General features: G+C 34.6%; 1 protein-coding gene across 1 annotated transcript in view; it reads right to left on the bottom strand.

The window, feature by feature from the left end:
• The window catches only part of LOC111049679 (homeobox protein unc-4-like), a 62,083-nt gene extending 50,424 nt beyond the window's left edge, over positions 1–11,659 (bottom strand). The window contains exon 1 of the mRNA XM_039434299.1: positions 9,878–11,659. Within this exon, the coding sequence (XP_039290233.1) occupies positions 9,878–10,202 (325 nt within the window). The 5' untranslated portion in view covers positions 10,203–11,659. The remainder of the gene's footprint in view (positions 1–9,877) is intronic.
• Between the last annotated feature and the right edge of the window lie 8,006 nt (positions 11,660–19,665).

The raw sequence follows: 19,665 nt of genomic DNA, 5'->3' as shown, positions 1-19,665 counted from the left end.
GAACTTGTTGAAAGTTGTTTTCTCAAATATGCATACTTCAGAACTGCTATCAAGGCACCATAGTGCATTACCGTAGAGTAGACTAATGATATTTTTAATAGTATCATTTCTCTCTGGTAACACTGATTCGGATAACTGCATAAACATAATTCCACGTTTATCATATTAGATTTTTTTAGTAACAAAAAGCTTCCCTAGTTCAAGTTTTGGAAGGCTATTTATTCGATGAACTAGAAGTTGAGAATTATGTCTAATCGCTTCAATCATGTGGACTTCACATCTTCTTCTTCAGGTACCTTCCCCATTACGGAGGTCTGCTACCATCATGGCAATTCTAACTTTGATAAGTTTTTCCACATAGAAAGTTAATATTTGAGACTAGCTCTGACCATTTAAATTCATATTTACTTCGCGGAGGAAACCTAGAAATCACGGTTCACTCGACTCCCTTTATCATTGATTCACCGATGAAAACACGAATCCAATTCAATTTTCAATATTGAACAATAATGATTGGTGATTCTTACTATTAACATGTTTGAAAAATAGTGGATTGTTTGAACTCCAAACAATTCAGGTAAACTCTCAATCCAAAAATATATCAAACTGGGGAGTTTCGTACTCAAACATTTACCCAAATTTCAATTTTGGAACCTCATAAAGGCAGCAGACAATGATTCAATGAGATATGACATTTGATAAGATAACTTGAGTGACTTTTAATAATACATAATGTTCCAGCATAGAGGTAAGATAGCATAAGCTATCTTGACAGTATTTGCGCAACTAGATAACCAACATATCTGTTGCGAAACGGTAATACAATAATTGCAGTTGCAGATATTGCATTTCGTTGTAGAGCATTCATATCACCAGCTGCTCTACTACTTGAAGACAACATATCCCAGCAACATGTCCCAGGCATTGGTTGTAACGTATCAATGCTCATTGACACTCGCTTCACACTCGGCCAACATATGCGAGTGATCCGAGCGCAATTAGAAATGCAGATGGATTTGGAGATCACAGCCCGGTCAAAGAGAAAGAGTGAATGAGAGAGTGAGTGTGATAGAGAAAGGGAGTCCGGTTAAATGGATTTCGAATTTGGATTTACGACTTGTCATTTGGAAGCCCTCGTACTCATGGGACAAACGCGTAAATGGAGCGTGTAATTCGGAGAGTGCCGGGTTCGAACCCCGGAACCGTGAGTTGGAGGACACACATTTGTAGGTAGTGAACTTGATGAACTAGCATCTGACGAGCATTGTATAATTGCATAATACATGTTGTAGTGTTGGATTGGAGGGGAACAGAGACGAAACACATTCATTGTGTAGATGTGCGGTATAATAAATGCTGTACCTATATAGTCTTGTCTTGGAGTAATGTGAACCTATAACTATAATCTATCCCATTATATTAAGCGAGAAATTTCTGTACTTTTATATCTGGTTATTTTACTATCTGGCTATTTTTGTATCTGGTTATTTATGTTTAACGGATCTCGAAAACGGCTCTAACGATTTTCACAAAATTTGGAACATAGTAGGTTTATGATATGAAGATCCTATTGCTCTAGGTCTCATCCTTGGGAAAACTCGCTGAACGACTTTGAAAGGATAATTCATCCTTAGCTAAAACAGCTGTGGATAGTAAAAAAATGAGTATGTGAAAAATCAAAATTTCGTATCCCCGAAATTAATAAGATGACGTATTGCCAGCTGTGAAATATAAACACGATCATTTTAAAGAATTGTGTTCTGTTTATCAATAAATAAAAATGACGAGCGAAGCTCGGTGCATTGATGTTAATAATAGAATAAAAGGAAGTGAATGACGCATTGTGACGTATTGCTTAGTATGCTTTCACAATTTCGAAACGTTACAAAAGAAACGTTTCGAAAAAAATACAATTTATATGTATCAACATTTGTAACCAATGATGTATTTTTTCCCGGATGGAAAGAGAAGTTACAAAGGAGATACATAGCTTAAGATGGTAGAGCAGATATGTTTAAAATAAAAAGAAGAGATAATTCTATGAAATACATAATTCATTGGATAACAATTTTTAAAATATAATTTGACACTCATTAGTTAATAGTTATATAATTTATGAAGAAGAGGGAATCAGTTTATTATAGAACAAGTCCTAATTATTTTATATAGAAAGAGTTTCTATTTATTTCAATTTGATCAATTTTTTTAAAACTATTTATTTTATATTGTGAGGATTTTCCTCTTGGTTAAAATTCTCCACATTTCATTTATTATTTTAAAATTTCTATGAAAGAAAAACAACATGACATTATAACTACTAAAAAATTGATGAATCAGTTGAGTACGATAACAATCCTTTCTGTGACGTCAACTTTGGCTGGAAGATGGAGTCTAGAGGAGGGTCCAGGTCCTGGCCAGTCAACGAATGACGCATTATCACGTCTGAACTACTGGACTGATTAACTTAAAATTTTGCAGATAGATTCTCAATAATTCACCGAGGATGGTTATAGGCCTATTTCAACTCCTTCAAGATTTCAGTAGGTCAAGTTTTCAGATTGTCAGATTAGACCATTGCAGAGCACGGGTTACCTGCTAGCACAGTATAAAGATAAGAGCGATCAGCTTCGAGTGATGAGGGAGCAATATTACCTCTCATACTATGAAATCAACGTACCATAATATTATTATTATAATATTATTAAGAATTTTGAGTTCTGGTAGAGATGTCTGTACACTGACCTGAATGCATCGTTACATGCTATACATTAGTGAATGGGTTTTTTATATGATAGACCAGTGCCCTAATCTTCTCTATTTTTTAAAGAAACAACTGAATGCGGAAATGACAATTCAAGTGTTCAGTGAATATTAATCTATGAATAAGGGATAAGAATAGATAAAACCAAATACAACCAGACTAAAACCAGAATGATGTGTAAAATGTCGTATACTTGTAAGTTGTAAGATTATGTGTGTGTGAGTGATTTGTTTTTTGGAATCAGCAAATCGGAAGCTTGAAGCCTGGTAGGCGTGGTGAAAAGCAGGTTCTTTTTCGTGATTGGTCAAAGAAATCACTATTGTATAACATAGTCGACTTCGTGTTCTGTTTCAATATTCCATTCTTCATAAATCTTTCTCTTCACTCCCTTTGTTCACCTGAATCATTCATTCATTTATTCACGATACAAATAAAACTGATGTTATATACATTAATTCATCTTATCTTTCTTCTTCCTATCCATGTTGGATTTCTCTTCCAATTAATATATTTTCTTTTTCTCATTCTCCCCAAATCGATCCATCTTTCCCAATACTTCCAAAAGATTTATCAATTTGAGTGTCTCTACAATATTGTAACCTTCATCCCTTCTTCAATAATTTGTTTTATAATTTTTTACCCAATTCTTATTTTTAATTAATAATATTCTCTCTTCTCTGAACCATGTACTTATTTTCTGAAGCTAAGGGAATTACGCTTTAAGAACAAGAAATTTAATACAGTTTTCAATGAGGTGAAATAGAATAGTGTATTGAGAATAATTCAATAATTTTAAAGGTTTCTATTCTCTTTTGATGAATCATAATAAACCACTAGTTTTGAAGCTTTGAATATTTTGGAATATCAATAATAATATACCAATTTATTTTTACAATATAAGATGAAATACAACGATACACTGACACTATGTATTGAAGCTTCAAGACTAGCTTCTGATTTCTTGGTAAGCTAGAAATAACCCTATAAAATATTGGGCATCAAGATTATTACAAATTGAGAACTCAGTCTTCTAGCTGGACTGAGTTGATTTTTATGAAACCATGCAAATTAATGATATTAAACTTTCCATTGGATTTCCATTTTCTATAGTGGAATAGCTTTCACTAACAATCGATTATTCATAAATTCTGTTTTCGTGCCAGCAGATTCTCTCAATATTCAGCTATAAAAAATTTATTGAGAATATTGAACGGATTCGGCGTGGCATATTGGTCTCTTAATGATATTTATATTATGATTATGTCATAAACGGAAACCATATGAGGAAGTGAAATCATGATGTAAAAATATGTTAGGTCAATCAATCCTTTCCCGGACATGATTGGATTGTAAAATTTCATGCCTTCGGGAAAAATACCAATCATAGAAATAATACTTACTACAGTATGAATAAGTTTCTATTGTTTTCTGTGTAGTAGTATATTGATTTAATTTGTATGTTTATGTGATAGAAGTGGAATTGATATAGGTGTAATACATTTATAATAGTAATCTAAACCATAATAAGGCTTATGTGGACCTAGTTTAAACTTTTCATGGGAATTTTCTATATTGTATAATATTTTTATGTACATTGTTGGTCTTCCTAGTTATCAGTTCATGGATCGAAAATTGATTCAGAGTAATTGTTGATGAGTACATCCGTGCAGTTATTAATGATGCTTGTTACACGATATATTGTACATTACTCTTATACGAGTTGGAAACTTGAGTATGCATTATAATTTGTTCTCTCCATTTAACTAGGAATCAATCTTTATACCTATCCTATATTGATGATACTGTATATTGAATAAATCATCTAAACTCTTGAGATAATAATTTAAGGTTCACCTGTCCGTTCTAGGCGTCACCTGTCTCCTAATCATTTCAATGATTGGTGAGCGGTTTGACTCAGCGGCCGCGCTGATAAGCTATCGCAAAGATAAGAATTTTGCGCTTGATACTCCCGTTGGAAGGGTGACCGCTTGAACTCCTCTGAGAATGGTCCATGAGTTGTAAAGTCGCCTCCCGGTGGTTCGGAACCCACTTAAAACTGTAGGTCCATTTGTCCATCAATGTTTCATTTTAATTTATGTCTCATCACCCACGAACAAAACTAGAGACACGCTTCAAATAATATTTTGAATTGAAGTGGAGAAATGTAGTTCGAATTGTGTTTCTAGTGAGTTCTATGGAGAGTGAATGTTGTAAACATGCTTGTATTGAATCTGTTCCAGTTCAGTAACATTTGTCGACCGGGCCCCCCGCAAAAAATGTCAGGGCCCCTTTCCTCAGTAACCATAACTATGGCCCACTTTCCCAAAAATCCCAATCATTTAACACACCGATAAAAAATGGTACAAGAGCTGTTGAATTCTATAATTCACAGCAGGAGCTATTTCCTAAGGGAGGTGACCAGGCTAAAGCCTTACTGGCTCAACACCCATGGCCGTATTTTATAGAAAACTGTTTTTGAAGCAGTTTTGACTAACCATGCTTTGGTGAAACAAACAGAAACATTCTACGCAAGGCAACCAAAGCGTACAAAGTCACTTAAAGTCGTACAAGATCACTTGAAAAAAAATTATTAGAACTGTATCAAAAAGAAAATGTTGATTTTCAGATTTTCATAATTTTTTATTGAGGAAACAAATTCAAAACCCACGAAACACTCAAGACTAAAAAGCTTGAACCTGAAACTCACTGTTCCCTCAAGTTTAACTGGACATCCGACTAGCACAACGATCAAACAAGACTGAATAAAGAATTCAATATCTTCATATTTACTCAACCCCCACTGTTACAATATTACATTAACACTATCATAAACATTGTTCACATGTCTGTAGATAGAATTTGGAATATGTCCGGCATTCTCATCCCAGAAACGAGGAGACGACAATAATTATTTTCTTTATTTCAATATTTTCATCATCATCATGCTAGGTTTTGATACTCCATCTATAGATCTATTGTTTGATGATGCATAAGATTTCTATTGTATTCCTTTTTAATCGTTACTCTAAAATATTGTTTTTTCTTTTTTATTATTACTAGAGCTAAATTTTAATAATATTATCAGTCCGGGCCCAAGTCCCGGTTAAATTAATATATAAGATGATAACAATCCGGGCCTTTTCCCGGCCTCCCGCTCCACGGGGTATCTCATCTTTTCATGTTCAATTAGTATACATGTAGAAGCTCACAACTTATGCTTGAAGCTTCCCCTATTCAAATTTACTCTACATTATCCAATAAGTTACGTGTCACAATCATAAGACAACAATTCATCCTCCAAGAATAGAATTACTAACAAATTTGATGTACAATATTTCACTTCCACTTGGGTATTTAGGCCCAACATTAATTACTTCTGTATTCCTCGTTAATAATGAACACGTGATTAACACATTTCAGCAATCATTTCCAGTGTAATTGATAATTGATTGATTTCCCCATCAAAAACTCGATTTGATTTGACATAGAATATTATTGGAGAAAGACAAAATACTTATTATTTGATGAAGGATAAGTCAACTCTTCCGCTGATTAAGTCATTTTCATTCTACGTAGTGATTGAATCAAATTGAATCCGTCCGACATTCGTATCTCGTAAATTTGTAAACATCTTTGAATGACAACTGCAGATAGCTAACGGTCAATTAAAAGTGATCCATTGTATCCTCTCAATGCACCGACAAAGAATAGGTTATCGCACTTGTTAGAAAAGTTTAATCAATTTATCGGATGACATTAGACGAACGCAATTGTTTATTTATTAATTAACGTCAATCAAATAATGTAACAAATAATGTTAACTGATATCGAAATGTTGAGTTGCCAAGATATCAGTAACTATGAATGAGCTCTGGAATGATTTTATTCAAATGTCAGACCGGTTCTGTTTCTTTGACTGTTCTCCAATTGATCATTGAAACTGCAATCTATTTTTCTGTCACACATCTTTCTTTTCAACTAACCTACATTGTTCTAATATTCGAATAAGTTTTAATCACCAATGAATAATTCAATAAACTCTATTAGTTTTCCTTGTAAATACACATCATCCTTCATGATTCTGTTTTTGTTTCTACTAAAAACTCTCTCATCATCATCTTTTCACTCATTAACTAATAATTCATCAGTAACTAATAACTGCACATCTGTTATAAATATAGTCTTCAATTGAGCATTGAGTAGAACTGTTTAGCATATTATAAGTGGTTCATCTATATATATATATAAGCGAAATGGCACTGACTGACTGACTCACTCACTCACTCACTCGCAGAACTAAAAATCTACCGGACCAAAAACGTTCATCTTTGGTAGGTATGTTCAGTTGGCCCTTTAGAGGCGCACTAAGAAATCTTTTGGCAATATTTTAACTCTAAGGGTGGTTTTTAAGGGTTTAAAGTTCGTCTTTTAGCATGTATATTCTTCTTTTTCTCTTAACTATAATTGAAAAATGTCCATACCATATGTTAATATAGAACTATAATCTAGAGAGAGTACCTCTTCGAAACAGTTGTTAACTGGTAACTAAATTATTAATTTTGTCAGGTTGGCATTAAGTTGAGTTGACTTTGTTAGGTTGGCACCAAGTTGAAGATTGAAATGCATTTATCGCGGAAAAATTGATTGGGCACTGCTACTTCAATCAGAGCCATTCCTGGGAATATTATATTACTAGCCGACAGGCTCGCTTCGCTCGCCATATCCGTTTAGCCAGACGTTTAGTCTGGACCCCCGACTAGATTGTCCTAACATATGATAAAAATGCTCAAATGAAAAATGCTGATCTTCTTCTCGGACGATCCAGTCGGGGGTCCAGGGGGCGGAGCCCCCTGGCTAGACGGATATGACGAGCGAAGCGAGCCTGACGGCTAGTCCATGATATAAATGTCTCTATGATAGCATGAGAGTGGTTCTAACATTTTAATAAATCATGGATCAACAACTTCATTGATTAATCAAACGAAAAATGCCCTATATGCCATGATATTTGTCATAGTTAGCATATAATACCTAATATGTAATACATTTATGTACGATATATTTGCGCCTCTCAAAAATATCCAAAATTTTAACTAAAATCTTATATGTAAGGTTTAATTTAGTTCCAAATACAGTGTTATTGGTCTCTACAATTTTTAGTAGTTTTAGATGTACCCATTACCTACAAAAGACTTCACATAGGAATAAGAATTCACTCCCGTGAAGGGGACACGGGATTTTCAAATTCCAAATAGCTGAAGAATTCTTTTTTTTTGCTGAAGATGTTGTACACATGAACCCCAAGCTTGTGCGAAAGTAATGAGAGCAAATACGATGAGAGATGAACTCCAATCAATGAATAATCATTTTAAAAGAATCAATCTACAATGACTATTCAGAAGACTATTGATAATTTCAATGAATAAGACTTGATAGGGAGCAACCTGGATTATAATTTCTTTGTCACTGCGTTCCTGAATACAAATAAATTTCTCAATTCAATTGTAATGTCTCAATTTCTCATTTGTGATAATCATTATCACTTTCTCACTTCTCTACTTGTATCAGTTGGTTTGATCGTTGAAGCAACACGGTACTCAGTATAGCCTACTGATGATTTGATGTACTTTGCAAGCGTCCTACTGTCTCCTTAGTTTAATAAACAATCATTATCATTAAAATTGAACAAGATAACATATTCAACTATACAACCTTTCAAACTGACAGCCTGACAACCTTAATCACTGATCAAGAACTGGCTTATACACGTTTGGGATAGGAAATTCACGTATGACGCATCATCACGTCTGAACTACTGGACTGATTGACTTGAAATTCGAATATAGATTCTTAATTCACCGAGGATTCAAGATTCTATTACGTCAAGTTTTCAATTTGCCTTGCTTCCAGTTTTCTATATTTTGCTAATGTTTATTGAGAGTGGTCAAAGATAAAATATAGTGTATTCAATGGTTTCATTTTCTATCTTCTCATCCTCATTCTATCTATATACTCTCTTTCTCCATATCCACACAATATACAGAGTTGGTGGAAAGTATGAAAACAGCTGAATATATCTTTTAAAGAGGAAATTTGAAGGGGTGTCTGATTGGGGATCCTATTCGAATAAAATTGACTGATTTCAGTCGAATCAAAATTTTGGTCCATCATCTTGGAACCGACATTTTTAATCCAACTGCATTTTTTCACAATGAGAAGGTGGTCATAATTATGATGATACAGGATTTCAAAAGAAAAAGAATGGCGTAAATGCACATCGATGTATTATTTAGAATATGATATTTTATGTAAATATTCATTATTTTATAAAGAATTTGTATTTTATGTTTGTAAGTATGAATTGTATATTAATGTTTGTTGACATTAATAAATTGAATTGAATTGGAAACAGTTCAAAGTTATTAACATCCAAAGATACTTTTAGTTCAATCATCTATTCATGTGTGACCCATAATCATATGAAAAAGGAAGTATGAGATTATGTAGGGAATAGGACATGTACATGTAGGGTATAGGAAAAAAATACGAATGACATTTCTGAACTACTGGACTGATTAACTTGAAGATTCTCAATAACCGATGATGGTTACAGGCCTATTTCAAATTCTTCGAGAATCCAGTTTCAAATTAGGCCCAAGTTTAGGTCAAGTTTGGAGTTAGACCCTTTGTGGAGCTCGGGTCACCTGCTAGTCTCTATGTAAATGTACTTGTCAAGCACTCCCATCTCTTATGAATAGTTTTTCGAACATCAGAATCAGCAACCTCCTTCTCCTAGTAAACATTGTATGGCAGGGAGGACTTGGATTCCTTTATCCACCTCTTATACTCTCTTAAACTCATTCAAATCAATGTCCAAGAAAATTCAACAATATATTATTCTTTTGAACACTAGAACTGGAGCAATGTACTTCCTAAGCGAAATTCGACAACCTGTTGTCGAAAACATTGATCGATTTGGACCATTTTGCGAACAAATCCAACTAGTTCAATGCTTCTCCAAGCAGCACCCTAGACCCTTCATATTACACGATTATTGACACTCTAATATAAAATTAAGCTAGTCTAAACTGAAATACTTTTGGATATGCAGCATACCTTTCTTTGTGGATCCATTTTCGGACACATTGTCCGATTCGGACGGCGACTGCCGATGTCTCCTTCTGTGATGATGGTCCGCAACGGACAAAATCTGTCCGGCAGTCGGACGTCCGGCGGACAGGAGGGCGTCCGCAAACCGCGGATGGTGCGGATGCAGAAATCCGTGCGGAAAGACCGGGAACCGCGCCAGGTGCGGAAAGAGAGGCAAGGGCGCAAACCCGCCCCCGCCTTGAGGGCCACCACCAGGGGTGCCTCCGCCTCCGCCTCCCTGCAGGTAGAGTCTGAGTGGAGGCGGCAAGCAGCCCGTCTCCAGGACCATCATAGTCCGCTGGGGGGCGGCATAGTCGTTATTGGGCAGTTGGACGTTTCGAGGATCATAGGAGTCTATAAGTTTGTAAGGAGATGGTTTGAGCACTAGGTTGTCATTTTATTTTGAATTCTGATGGAGCACCTTGATATATTATCTACACTCTTGTTGTGTCTCTTTATACCAACATTTGGATAGTTCTTCTTGTTCGATATGTTCACAAGATTCATTCGTTGCACTGAGTTATTGAGTCCTTAGAAATCTTGGGCAGTGGGAAGCACAGCTCTAGAAAAAAGCCAGTCGATTCGTTAAATTTAACCAGATGAAATGAGTTGATTGACTACTCATTAATAAAGTGTCTATTAAAACAACTTTAAACTTTAGTACTTCAACTGATAGCTTTCCCCAAACTTGGAACTCTAATACACTCTCAAAGGTTTGAAGAGTCCAAGTAATTTTCAGCAGGAATCCAATAACAGATTCCTCACGTCATCGGAACATGTTCATCGCGGCATTACACATTTTGAAAGTGTATGATCTTTGATTGGTTCTTCTTTCTTCTCAAAGTGTTCCATTAAAAAATATCTCTCATGATTTCTGGTCTATGATCTGGAAGTTTTGTCACATCCTACGTAATGAGTAATTTGAGTTTTGAGAATACAATAGTTCTGTTCTAAATGCGACTCAGTTGCAAGTCCATGGAATGAGAAAAGCTGTAGATTCGATGAGGATCAAGGCACTCAGCACAACTCTCTGGTATATTTCAGTACTTCAAGATATCTTTTATTTTGAGTCTCTTATTCTTGTAATATTACAATAATTTATTATTATCGTCATGCAGAGGAACTTAATAAAATTTAGAATTTTGAACGAGACACTGCAGTAAAAACCAATAAACACTTATTTCCTCTTTTACTGTAGATTTTATCACAATTTTTCAGTAATTCTCGCTAATTTGTTTCGCAACTTATTGAGTTTACCGTACTTATTCCAGACAATATGCATTTGGATGCTGAAGAATTTTGAACCGTATATTCATTGTAAGCTAGTCTTTTCAGCGCTACCGTTTATTTCTCACAATCACTCAGTCTATTTCTGCACATTACACAAGTTTATACGCGACGATATTCACTCCCACTTTGCGTTAATGTGCTACCGTTGAAAATCAAAGAGGATGCTGAGCTACAAGTTGGTAGATCGAGCACAACTGCAGTAGATACGATGAAACTTTCCGCTGTGTTTTTGTCAAACAGATATCACTGTATGCACGTTACTAAATCACTGCATTGCTTATTATTTGACTTAGTTATTTCTTTACTGTTAATAGTCGGAGAACTCACGTTACACGATACGAAGATGTCACGCTGATAGACAGATACAACGTTACGACGTTACCGGCCGAACAGTTACGAGAGCTGATAACATACGGATTGTCTGACATGTGCAGCCACCACGGAGGTTCTACTACCATTGAGACGGCAGTTCCCGAAATTCAAGCAGGACCCTGCTCGAGTTACCCCCTCCACTTCCAATAATGGCGAGTGTTCATTGATTCGACGGGCGCCGATTGGCGGAGAGTAAGCCACGCCTCTGGGGGGCGACCAATCGCGGCCCCCCGCAGTCCGGTCACGTGACTCAGTCCCGTTTTTCAATCATTATCATGTTCTTCAGGCGAGAGAGATAGGAGAGCGGCTAACACCTGACTACTGACTGACATCTAGCCTATTTGCGGCTCTATTCTAATTGTTAGTTGATTTAATTCGCCTTCTCCATTCCGTTCGGCGTGTGTTTCTCGTCCTTATCAACGTGTTTCTTCGTCGTTCACCTCTCAGTACTAATCCAACTAACATCCTTGTCGTAGTTTGTTAGCTTCATCACTTACTTCTGAACATCATTTCATCTTTCTCTCAATTAATCTTCTTCTTCCTCTTTAACCATGTTTCAATCAATCTCCTTCAGAGAAGGCTTTCCATTACTCTTCTCCCTATTCCCTTACATTCATTCATCGACCCTTATTTCATATTTTTTCCATTCATATTATTTCTCTTTTTCCATTCTCAATCAATCTTCTTCCACGTTGTCTTTCTCTTTCATCTTCTCTTTTTCAAACTCCTCTATTGTTCTAGATTCCCTCAGTATGACATTTCTAACATTTCTCTGTTTCTCATATATTCAGATGAGATAACATTTTATACTCTATTTTTAATAAGTCCCTTTCACTTCTCTAGTTATATTCTTCTTCTCTTGTATTTCCTGCTCCTTCTATACCATATTCTCCTATTCTATTCTTTGACTGGAGGATTATATTTTTATGTCCTCTAGTGTATGTCTCTCCGAAAACAATGAAAATCGATTTCGACTCTCATTATTTGATTTTTAAAAGAAAAATCACATTTCTTACACAACAAAACATTACACTTATTTTTTTCTCTTCTCTTCGAATTTTTTTCAACTTCCTTTTTCTTCTTTTCCTCATCGTTCTACACCATTCCCACCAGTTGCTCGATCTTCTCCTTTTCTTCTTCCTTATTCTCCCTCATCCGCCTTCTCCTTTTCCTTCTACCTCCTTCTCATTTGTCTTTCTCTCATTTAATTCATTCTCGTCATTTTTTATACTAAACTCTTCTTTTCCTCACTACTTCTCTTTTCTTAACCTACTAATCAAACCTTTGCTTTCCCTTCACTGCTCTTCTCCCTCCTACTCCTCCTCCAAATCCTTCTCCTCCTAAGCCCCATCACCACCCATCCTCCTTCTCCTACTCCTCCTCCTCCTCCTCCTCCTCCTCATCCACCACCTCCTCCTCCCAGTCCTCCTCTTCACCATCAACCACATCCTCATCATCCACCACCACCTATACCACCCCTTCCTCACCCTTCTATCACTTATCCTTCTCCTCTACATTTCCCCTTCCTCCACATCAATCTAAGTAGACTCCTTTATCTTACCATTAACTTGGCATTCTGATTAACTGAGCAACTGGCTCAATTATTATAGCAAGCTACCAACCACTTCTCTCTTCTATTAAATCTATTAAAAACTCTGTTCTGTTGTTTGTACGCTGTTTCGTTATTTAGTAGCTACCGTTTTCTACTATTATCATGATTATTGTTTCTGTGATATTTCTGGCTTCAAATTTAACAAGTTTTTTAATGTTTTTTTCAATTTATTAATGCATTTTCGAATGTAATAATAATTTATTTCATCTTCCTGATCAACCCAGATACAAAATTTTAGTATAAAATCACATTTCTGTGATTTTTATAAAAGTTCTTTTATAACCTCATTTGGTCTATTTTTATCAAAATTAGGAAGAGAAACAGTTTTGGGTTTATCCTGTTGATTCTCTCCCAATCTTTAATTAGATGTTGTGATTGTGGAATGTAATGAATAAATAAATAACATTAAATCATGTTTCATTCATCATCATCAGTATTATTGATAAATGGTAATTATTGATAATGGTATTATTGATTGGGTTGATGGTAAAAATTTCAATGAAGAAAATTTGTTTTAATCTTCAAGAGTTCGACTACTTATTCCAGCCACCTTTCATATGCAGTTTCGTCTGCACTGATTTCTTATTAATAAACAATAGTTTGTATGAATGAAAGTCATGATTATTTTCATAGATAACATTTCAAATAATTATTTGGATCTTTTTTCTTTCTCTGTTTATAGTGTGTATCCGTCGAATAAGGTTGGTCTATTCTATGTAACGTCGAATTTCTAAGAAAGCTCGTTCAAATTATTTTCAAAATGATTGCTTTCATTAACTGTTTGTCTGTGATATATTTTGGCATAGATTATTAATTAATCACTCGTACAATAAGTGAATCTATGAAATAATTGGAAGATAAGAAATAATAACACCATAATCCCTACCCCGAATTTAGATAAACTCGTATGTAGATTATGACATGTTATCCAAATTCACAAAATTTTCAGTCCAAAATTATGTTTTACAAATATATTGTCATATGGCTACAAGTATTGTGAAAATGTCAACTTCCTTGACAATTTCGGTCGTATTGTATATGCTTCAAACAATTCACTGCAATGATTACACTAGACAACTCTGTCTTGAGTTAGCTACACATGTTTGGAAATTTACTAGTTTACTTCAGTTGGCTTGTCTACAGTTGACAACGATAAACGTCAAATATCTCTTCTATAAGTAAGTAGACAAATATTTATTTGTTTTTGTCCATTGTTCGACTATCTGTCACCTTCTCAAAAATTGGAATTACCAAGAATTCTGAAACCCCATGGGCAGTTTTTGCACAGATCATTATTAGGTTCTAATTACCTGTAATTCAGGTACAATTCGGAAGTAAAATAAAGTTCAGTCCCAGATTATGAAGACTGAATACACAAGATTACTATTAAATAGCATACACCCCCATCACCCACAACTATCAAATCTTCTTAATGGACGTATCCTCTAATAACCTATCCCCAATAACATATGGGACATTGGACGAATACCCACATCGACTTAAACATGTGGTTTGCTGTGTGTCCTAAAAATGTGTATTGTGATATAGTAATATAGACATACCACGAAGGCAAACACACAATCGGGTGTATTTCTTTTTTCAGGCGAATCCGAATGGACAAATTCTCTATAGTAGGCCTAAGCTATATATTTTTCCTTTGTTACAAGTCCAGTAAGATTTTTTTTTATTCTTCTAATTATTCCAGCATTATTTCAAACTTAAGCGTTTGCTAGCACAGCATCCTTTTATTCACTTGAACGCTAAAACCCTTAGTAAAGGCTATACTAATTCTCATTCACTTGAAATAGTTCTAACTTGCCTATAACAGTATTATCATAGAGGTTATTTGATCGCCTAGTGTGTATTTCAGGCATTATGGCACCCTGGGAATATTAAAAAATGTTTTTTATAATAGGTGAAACATCTGAAATATTTATATTTCTTTTGTCTTAGTATTAAACTTCACAATTTATTCTACTGGAGAACATTTCACAAGAGTCTAACAAGTCTTGTTTAAGTGGTTTGAATTGTAATCAATAATAATCTTAATCAAAGTCATAGCATGTGGATTTCTGTTCTAAAATATTCCATTCAGCAATATTGGAATTAATGATATTGTAATCTCAAATGAAAATAGATATGGAAAATACTTTCCATATTTAGATTAATATTGCTGACTTGAAATAGAGTATTTCTTTCACATCCTGAGATAAATGTATCACTAATAGAGCTCAACTCATTGATAAGATTCTTTTTAGTCTTAGATGTTAGGCTATATTTTAAATAAATGCTGAATAACTAAATGTGACCTATTTCTGTTCGAGACATTTAGAGCAATGCCTATTTTTATCCAGATTCTGTTTCTACACATTATTTTTTGCAACACTGTACTTTTTACTTCAATTTTTCAAAAAGTGTATAAGCTTTCCAAATTTATCAACATATTTCCGGCACGGTTTAATTGAACCGAGTTTCCATTATAGAGATCATATCAACTACGATCTTCTTTTATTGCTCATACTTGCACTTATTGTCTCGTCTCTTCTTCTTGTTCTTCTTGTTCTTCTTGTTCTTCTTGTTCTTCTTGTTCTTCTTGTTCTTCTTGTTCTTCTTGTTCTTCTTGTTCTTCTTGTTCTTCTTGTTCTTCTTGTTCTTCTTGTTCTTCTTGTTCTTCTTGTTCTTCTTGTTCTTCTTGTTCTTCTTGTTCTTCTTGTTCTTCTTGTTCTTCTTGTTCTTCTTGTTCTTCTTGTTCTTCTTGTTCTTCTTGTTCTTCTTGTTCTTCTTGTTCTTCTTGTTCTTCTTGTTCTTCTTGTTCTTCTTGTTCTTCTTGTTCTTCTTGTTCTTCTTGTTCTTCTTGTTCTTCTTGTTCTTCTTGTTCTTCTTGTTCTTCTTGTTCTTCTTGTTCTTCTTGTTCTTCTTGTTCTTCTTGTTCTCGCACCCTTTCTCTTTTTAACTCTGTTATTCTTCTCAATCGCCAGAGGCTAGCCTAACGTAAAATCTCAAGCTGCCTAACTTTGAAGTAAGCTGATAAAATTGTATTATGCTAAAATGATTCAGCCACTTGGTGGCTATCAATTCTCATTTAGCCATATATCGATAAGTAACAATTTCAGGCAGTAAGGTGTGCTCCCAGTCATATATAGATTAGGGATAGGTATATTATATCGACTAACAAGGTACATCTATATACAGGTAGACTAAGTGGCTCAAGGTACATCTATTAACATCAAGGTGCAATAAGAAGATTATTGATGTTAACCGTTTTATCAGAGGTGCTTGCTTGCTATCTTGCACTACATAAATAATGAACATTCAGAGGAGGACATAGTAGGAATATGAATATCAAGAGTTCAGTATGGTCTGGTCTAGAAGGCTTCCTTGAAATTATGGAAAATCAGCCATAATCCTAATGCGTTAACCCACCTTGTGAACAAATGACTTCATCATGAGTAAGTGGCAACCAGGTCTTATTCATCAGATTCTCAGTCAGTTAATCCAATCAGTTCAAAAGGTTTATGTAGCAATGTTCGGTAGAAACATGATGTAATAAGATATACCATTTCTGTCTTGTTTGGAACAGACAATGAAATGAAAGATTACCAAATTCTTTTTCTATTATTATACTAGATTTATTTGATTAATATCATTGATCGGAAGATGATTTATCGTATTTATAAGCTATTGGAATCCAAAAATTTGATAAAAAATTATTGTTCATTATACTCATTCTCCTGCCCATAAATTTCTTCTCACCTTTTCCTCCCATTTTTTAACATTATTTCTTTGTTCCTGTGGATTCACATATAACTATGATAATGAACTAATGAAGATAGATCGAACCAAAACGTATTCGAATATATGTGTGCCGAGCACTCCTTTTAATTCAGGCCTTTTCCCAAGTTATAATAGTAAATTTAATACGCAATAGACTAGAGCCATTATTGTAAGTGAGTTAGCGAAATAAATTATTTTCTCTCTCTATTATGAACGGCCATGACTTCGAGTTTCCCATGATAGATATTAAAAATTGTGGCTCCGAGTCGTCGAGGAATGTAGATTATGGAATATCTCTAAAACTAGCCTTCTTGTCGCGACATAGAGTGCGATAAGTTGGAAAACAGCAAGCATTGAAATTATAACAAACTACCGATTTTGCAGTTACTATTTGGTCCAAAGGCTCTAGAAGCCACGCGACGATTGGTCAAATTGATTCCTTTCGCCCAATAGGAGACCTGTTTCTAAATACAGTAGGGGGGGATTCCCCAACCGCGAGACCAGATTACGTTTCGGAGGACACTTTGCTAGGAGCACTACGAGAGTAAAGATGTAGTCACTATGTTTCGCCCTTTTTGGCAAGTTTATAAGTTTATTTATTAGTTAATGTAGGAGCTAGTTTTATTTTTATTAAAGTTTAAATTTTCTAGTAGTGCCATGTCCTGAAAAGTTTAATTGTGTTTCTTCATCATGTACGAATAATTGTTTCTTCAAATAACCGCTAAGGTACGTAAAATAAGGTTAAAATATAATTTAGGGAATTTAATTGATTGAAACTTCCATAAGAGTATGAATTAATTAAGCCTGTTATTTTTCAAGTTGATAATATTGATTGAGAATAATCCTTTTGATTTATTAGTGATGGAAGATAATTATAAATTTTTTTTCTAAAGAAGTATAGAAAGTTTTCAGTTACGTTACATATGAGTTATTGTTTCTGGAGATATATTATCGTAGAGTATTGCTGAAAGTCAGGAAGATAGCCTTTAAATTGGAATGAAATTTTTAAGATTATGTTCATATTGAGTTTATGAGATTTTTTAATTTATATTTTTCAGACTCTGTTTTCTTATGTCATTAAGGCTTTCGAATGATTTAGTAAATTTTTTATGATAGAAATCTTAATAGACGAAGAAGAAAGTTTTTCTTTCCAGGAAATTAATGTTAATGAATGTTCAAATTTTAATACAATTTAATTATTTTCTATGTGTCTACTAATTTTATTTAATTAAAGGTAAATCAAATCATGAACTCTGGAATGTTCACTTTTAATTAAGGTTCTGAGCAGTTTTGGGCGAATGCCCGTTATTTACACTTGGATTGCGTCCTAAAGTTCATAAATAATAAATAAAAAAAATGTTGGCTAGCGCACAAGTTTCCAATAATACTAGTCGAGCTACTATATGAAAAATTATATTTGATTTTACAAACCAAACGAAAAATATCATATAAGTTAACATCATAATTAATGAAGTATTCATTTTTCTAAAAGCATTATATTAATTTATTACGAGTGTTTTCATAAAGTTGCATTGTATATTAATGACACTCTGGCAAGTAAATCCGTTTTAATTCAATTTTGAGAATGAAATCAGAACGTCAAGATGAAATCTAAATTAAATAATGGAATAAACTCCTGTTTTAGCTTTTGATGAATTGTAGGAAGAGTTAGAAATTAATGCTGTAATACATTTATTTACAGCGGTTCATGTGTGTCCCCAAACCAACTTCTTGTACTACCACCCCTTTGGTTCCGCAACTTTATGTAACACCGCTTCAAGACACCCGTTCAGACGACAGGTCTAGGGACGTAAGAGGACGTCGCCGTCAAGCCAAATTCAACCGGTAAAAGCTCACCGCCAAAAACAAGGTACTGTAACCCCGACGATAAAGCAACGTACAGACCAACGAAGATTCTGTAAAGACAAAATTCAGGATGATTTTGCAATGAACGAAGATTCCAACTCAAACTATATGCTTATTTACTCATGTTTGTTAGTCTCAGAAACTTAGTTACATAGTGCGTTACTTACTCACTAGATAGGTTAACTTGATCAATGAAACTGAACCAAGCATAATTAACGATATTCTTCATCCAGAATAAACGAAGCTACTTTGGAGACAAACAAGAGGATTTCTTTATATTTTCGTCACTTTTACCAGGGGTGCCGTAGAGGGAGGCTAAGAAGCAGAGAAAGCCGACAATAAAAATTTCTATATATTTTTATATTACAAGGATGATGATGGAGGGTGAGCGGATTTAGGGAAGCTGGGGTTTATATAAGTTGCAGGTTCATGAAAAATGCATCGAGCATAAGCCTATGGATCTGTCCTGAGGACATGCTGTATATGGGGAAGAAGTGTCAATGGTGGAGGGGTGTGGAATAGAAGTGATAAAGAAATGAAAAAGATGACAGAGAGGAATAAACTCACTGCCAGTGAGGAGAAGAGGAATAAGGAGATTTATGAGGAAAAGAAGAAAGGAGAGAGGATAGAGATCTGATAATCTGGAGACCTGAATGTCATTGCTAAAAGCGTGGAAATTGGAGATGGAAGAATGAAAGAGTAGACAGAGAAGGATAAGGGAGAGAAATAAGACTCTTACAGGGATAGAAAGTGGAAAAAGGTGAATGAAGGAGATGATGGAGATGGATAGGGGGGAGGGAAAGTAGAGCAGGATGATGTGAGATATCGGAGATAGAAGGTT

The sequence above is a fragment of the Nilaparvata lugens genome, chromosome 8, assembly GCF_014356525.2.
Source record: "Nilaparvata lugens isolate BPH chromosome 8, ASM1435652v1, whole genome shotgun sequence".
Lineage (NCBI taxonomy): Eukaryota > Metazoa > Arthropoda > Insecta > Hemiptera > Delphacidae > Nilaparvata > Nilaparvata lugens.
This window is presented reverse-complemented; position numbering and strand designations above follow the sequence as displayed.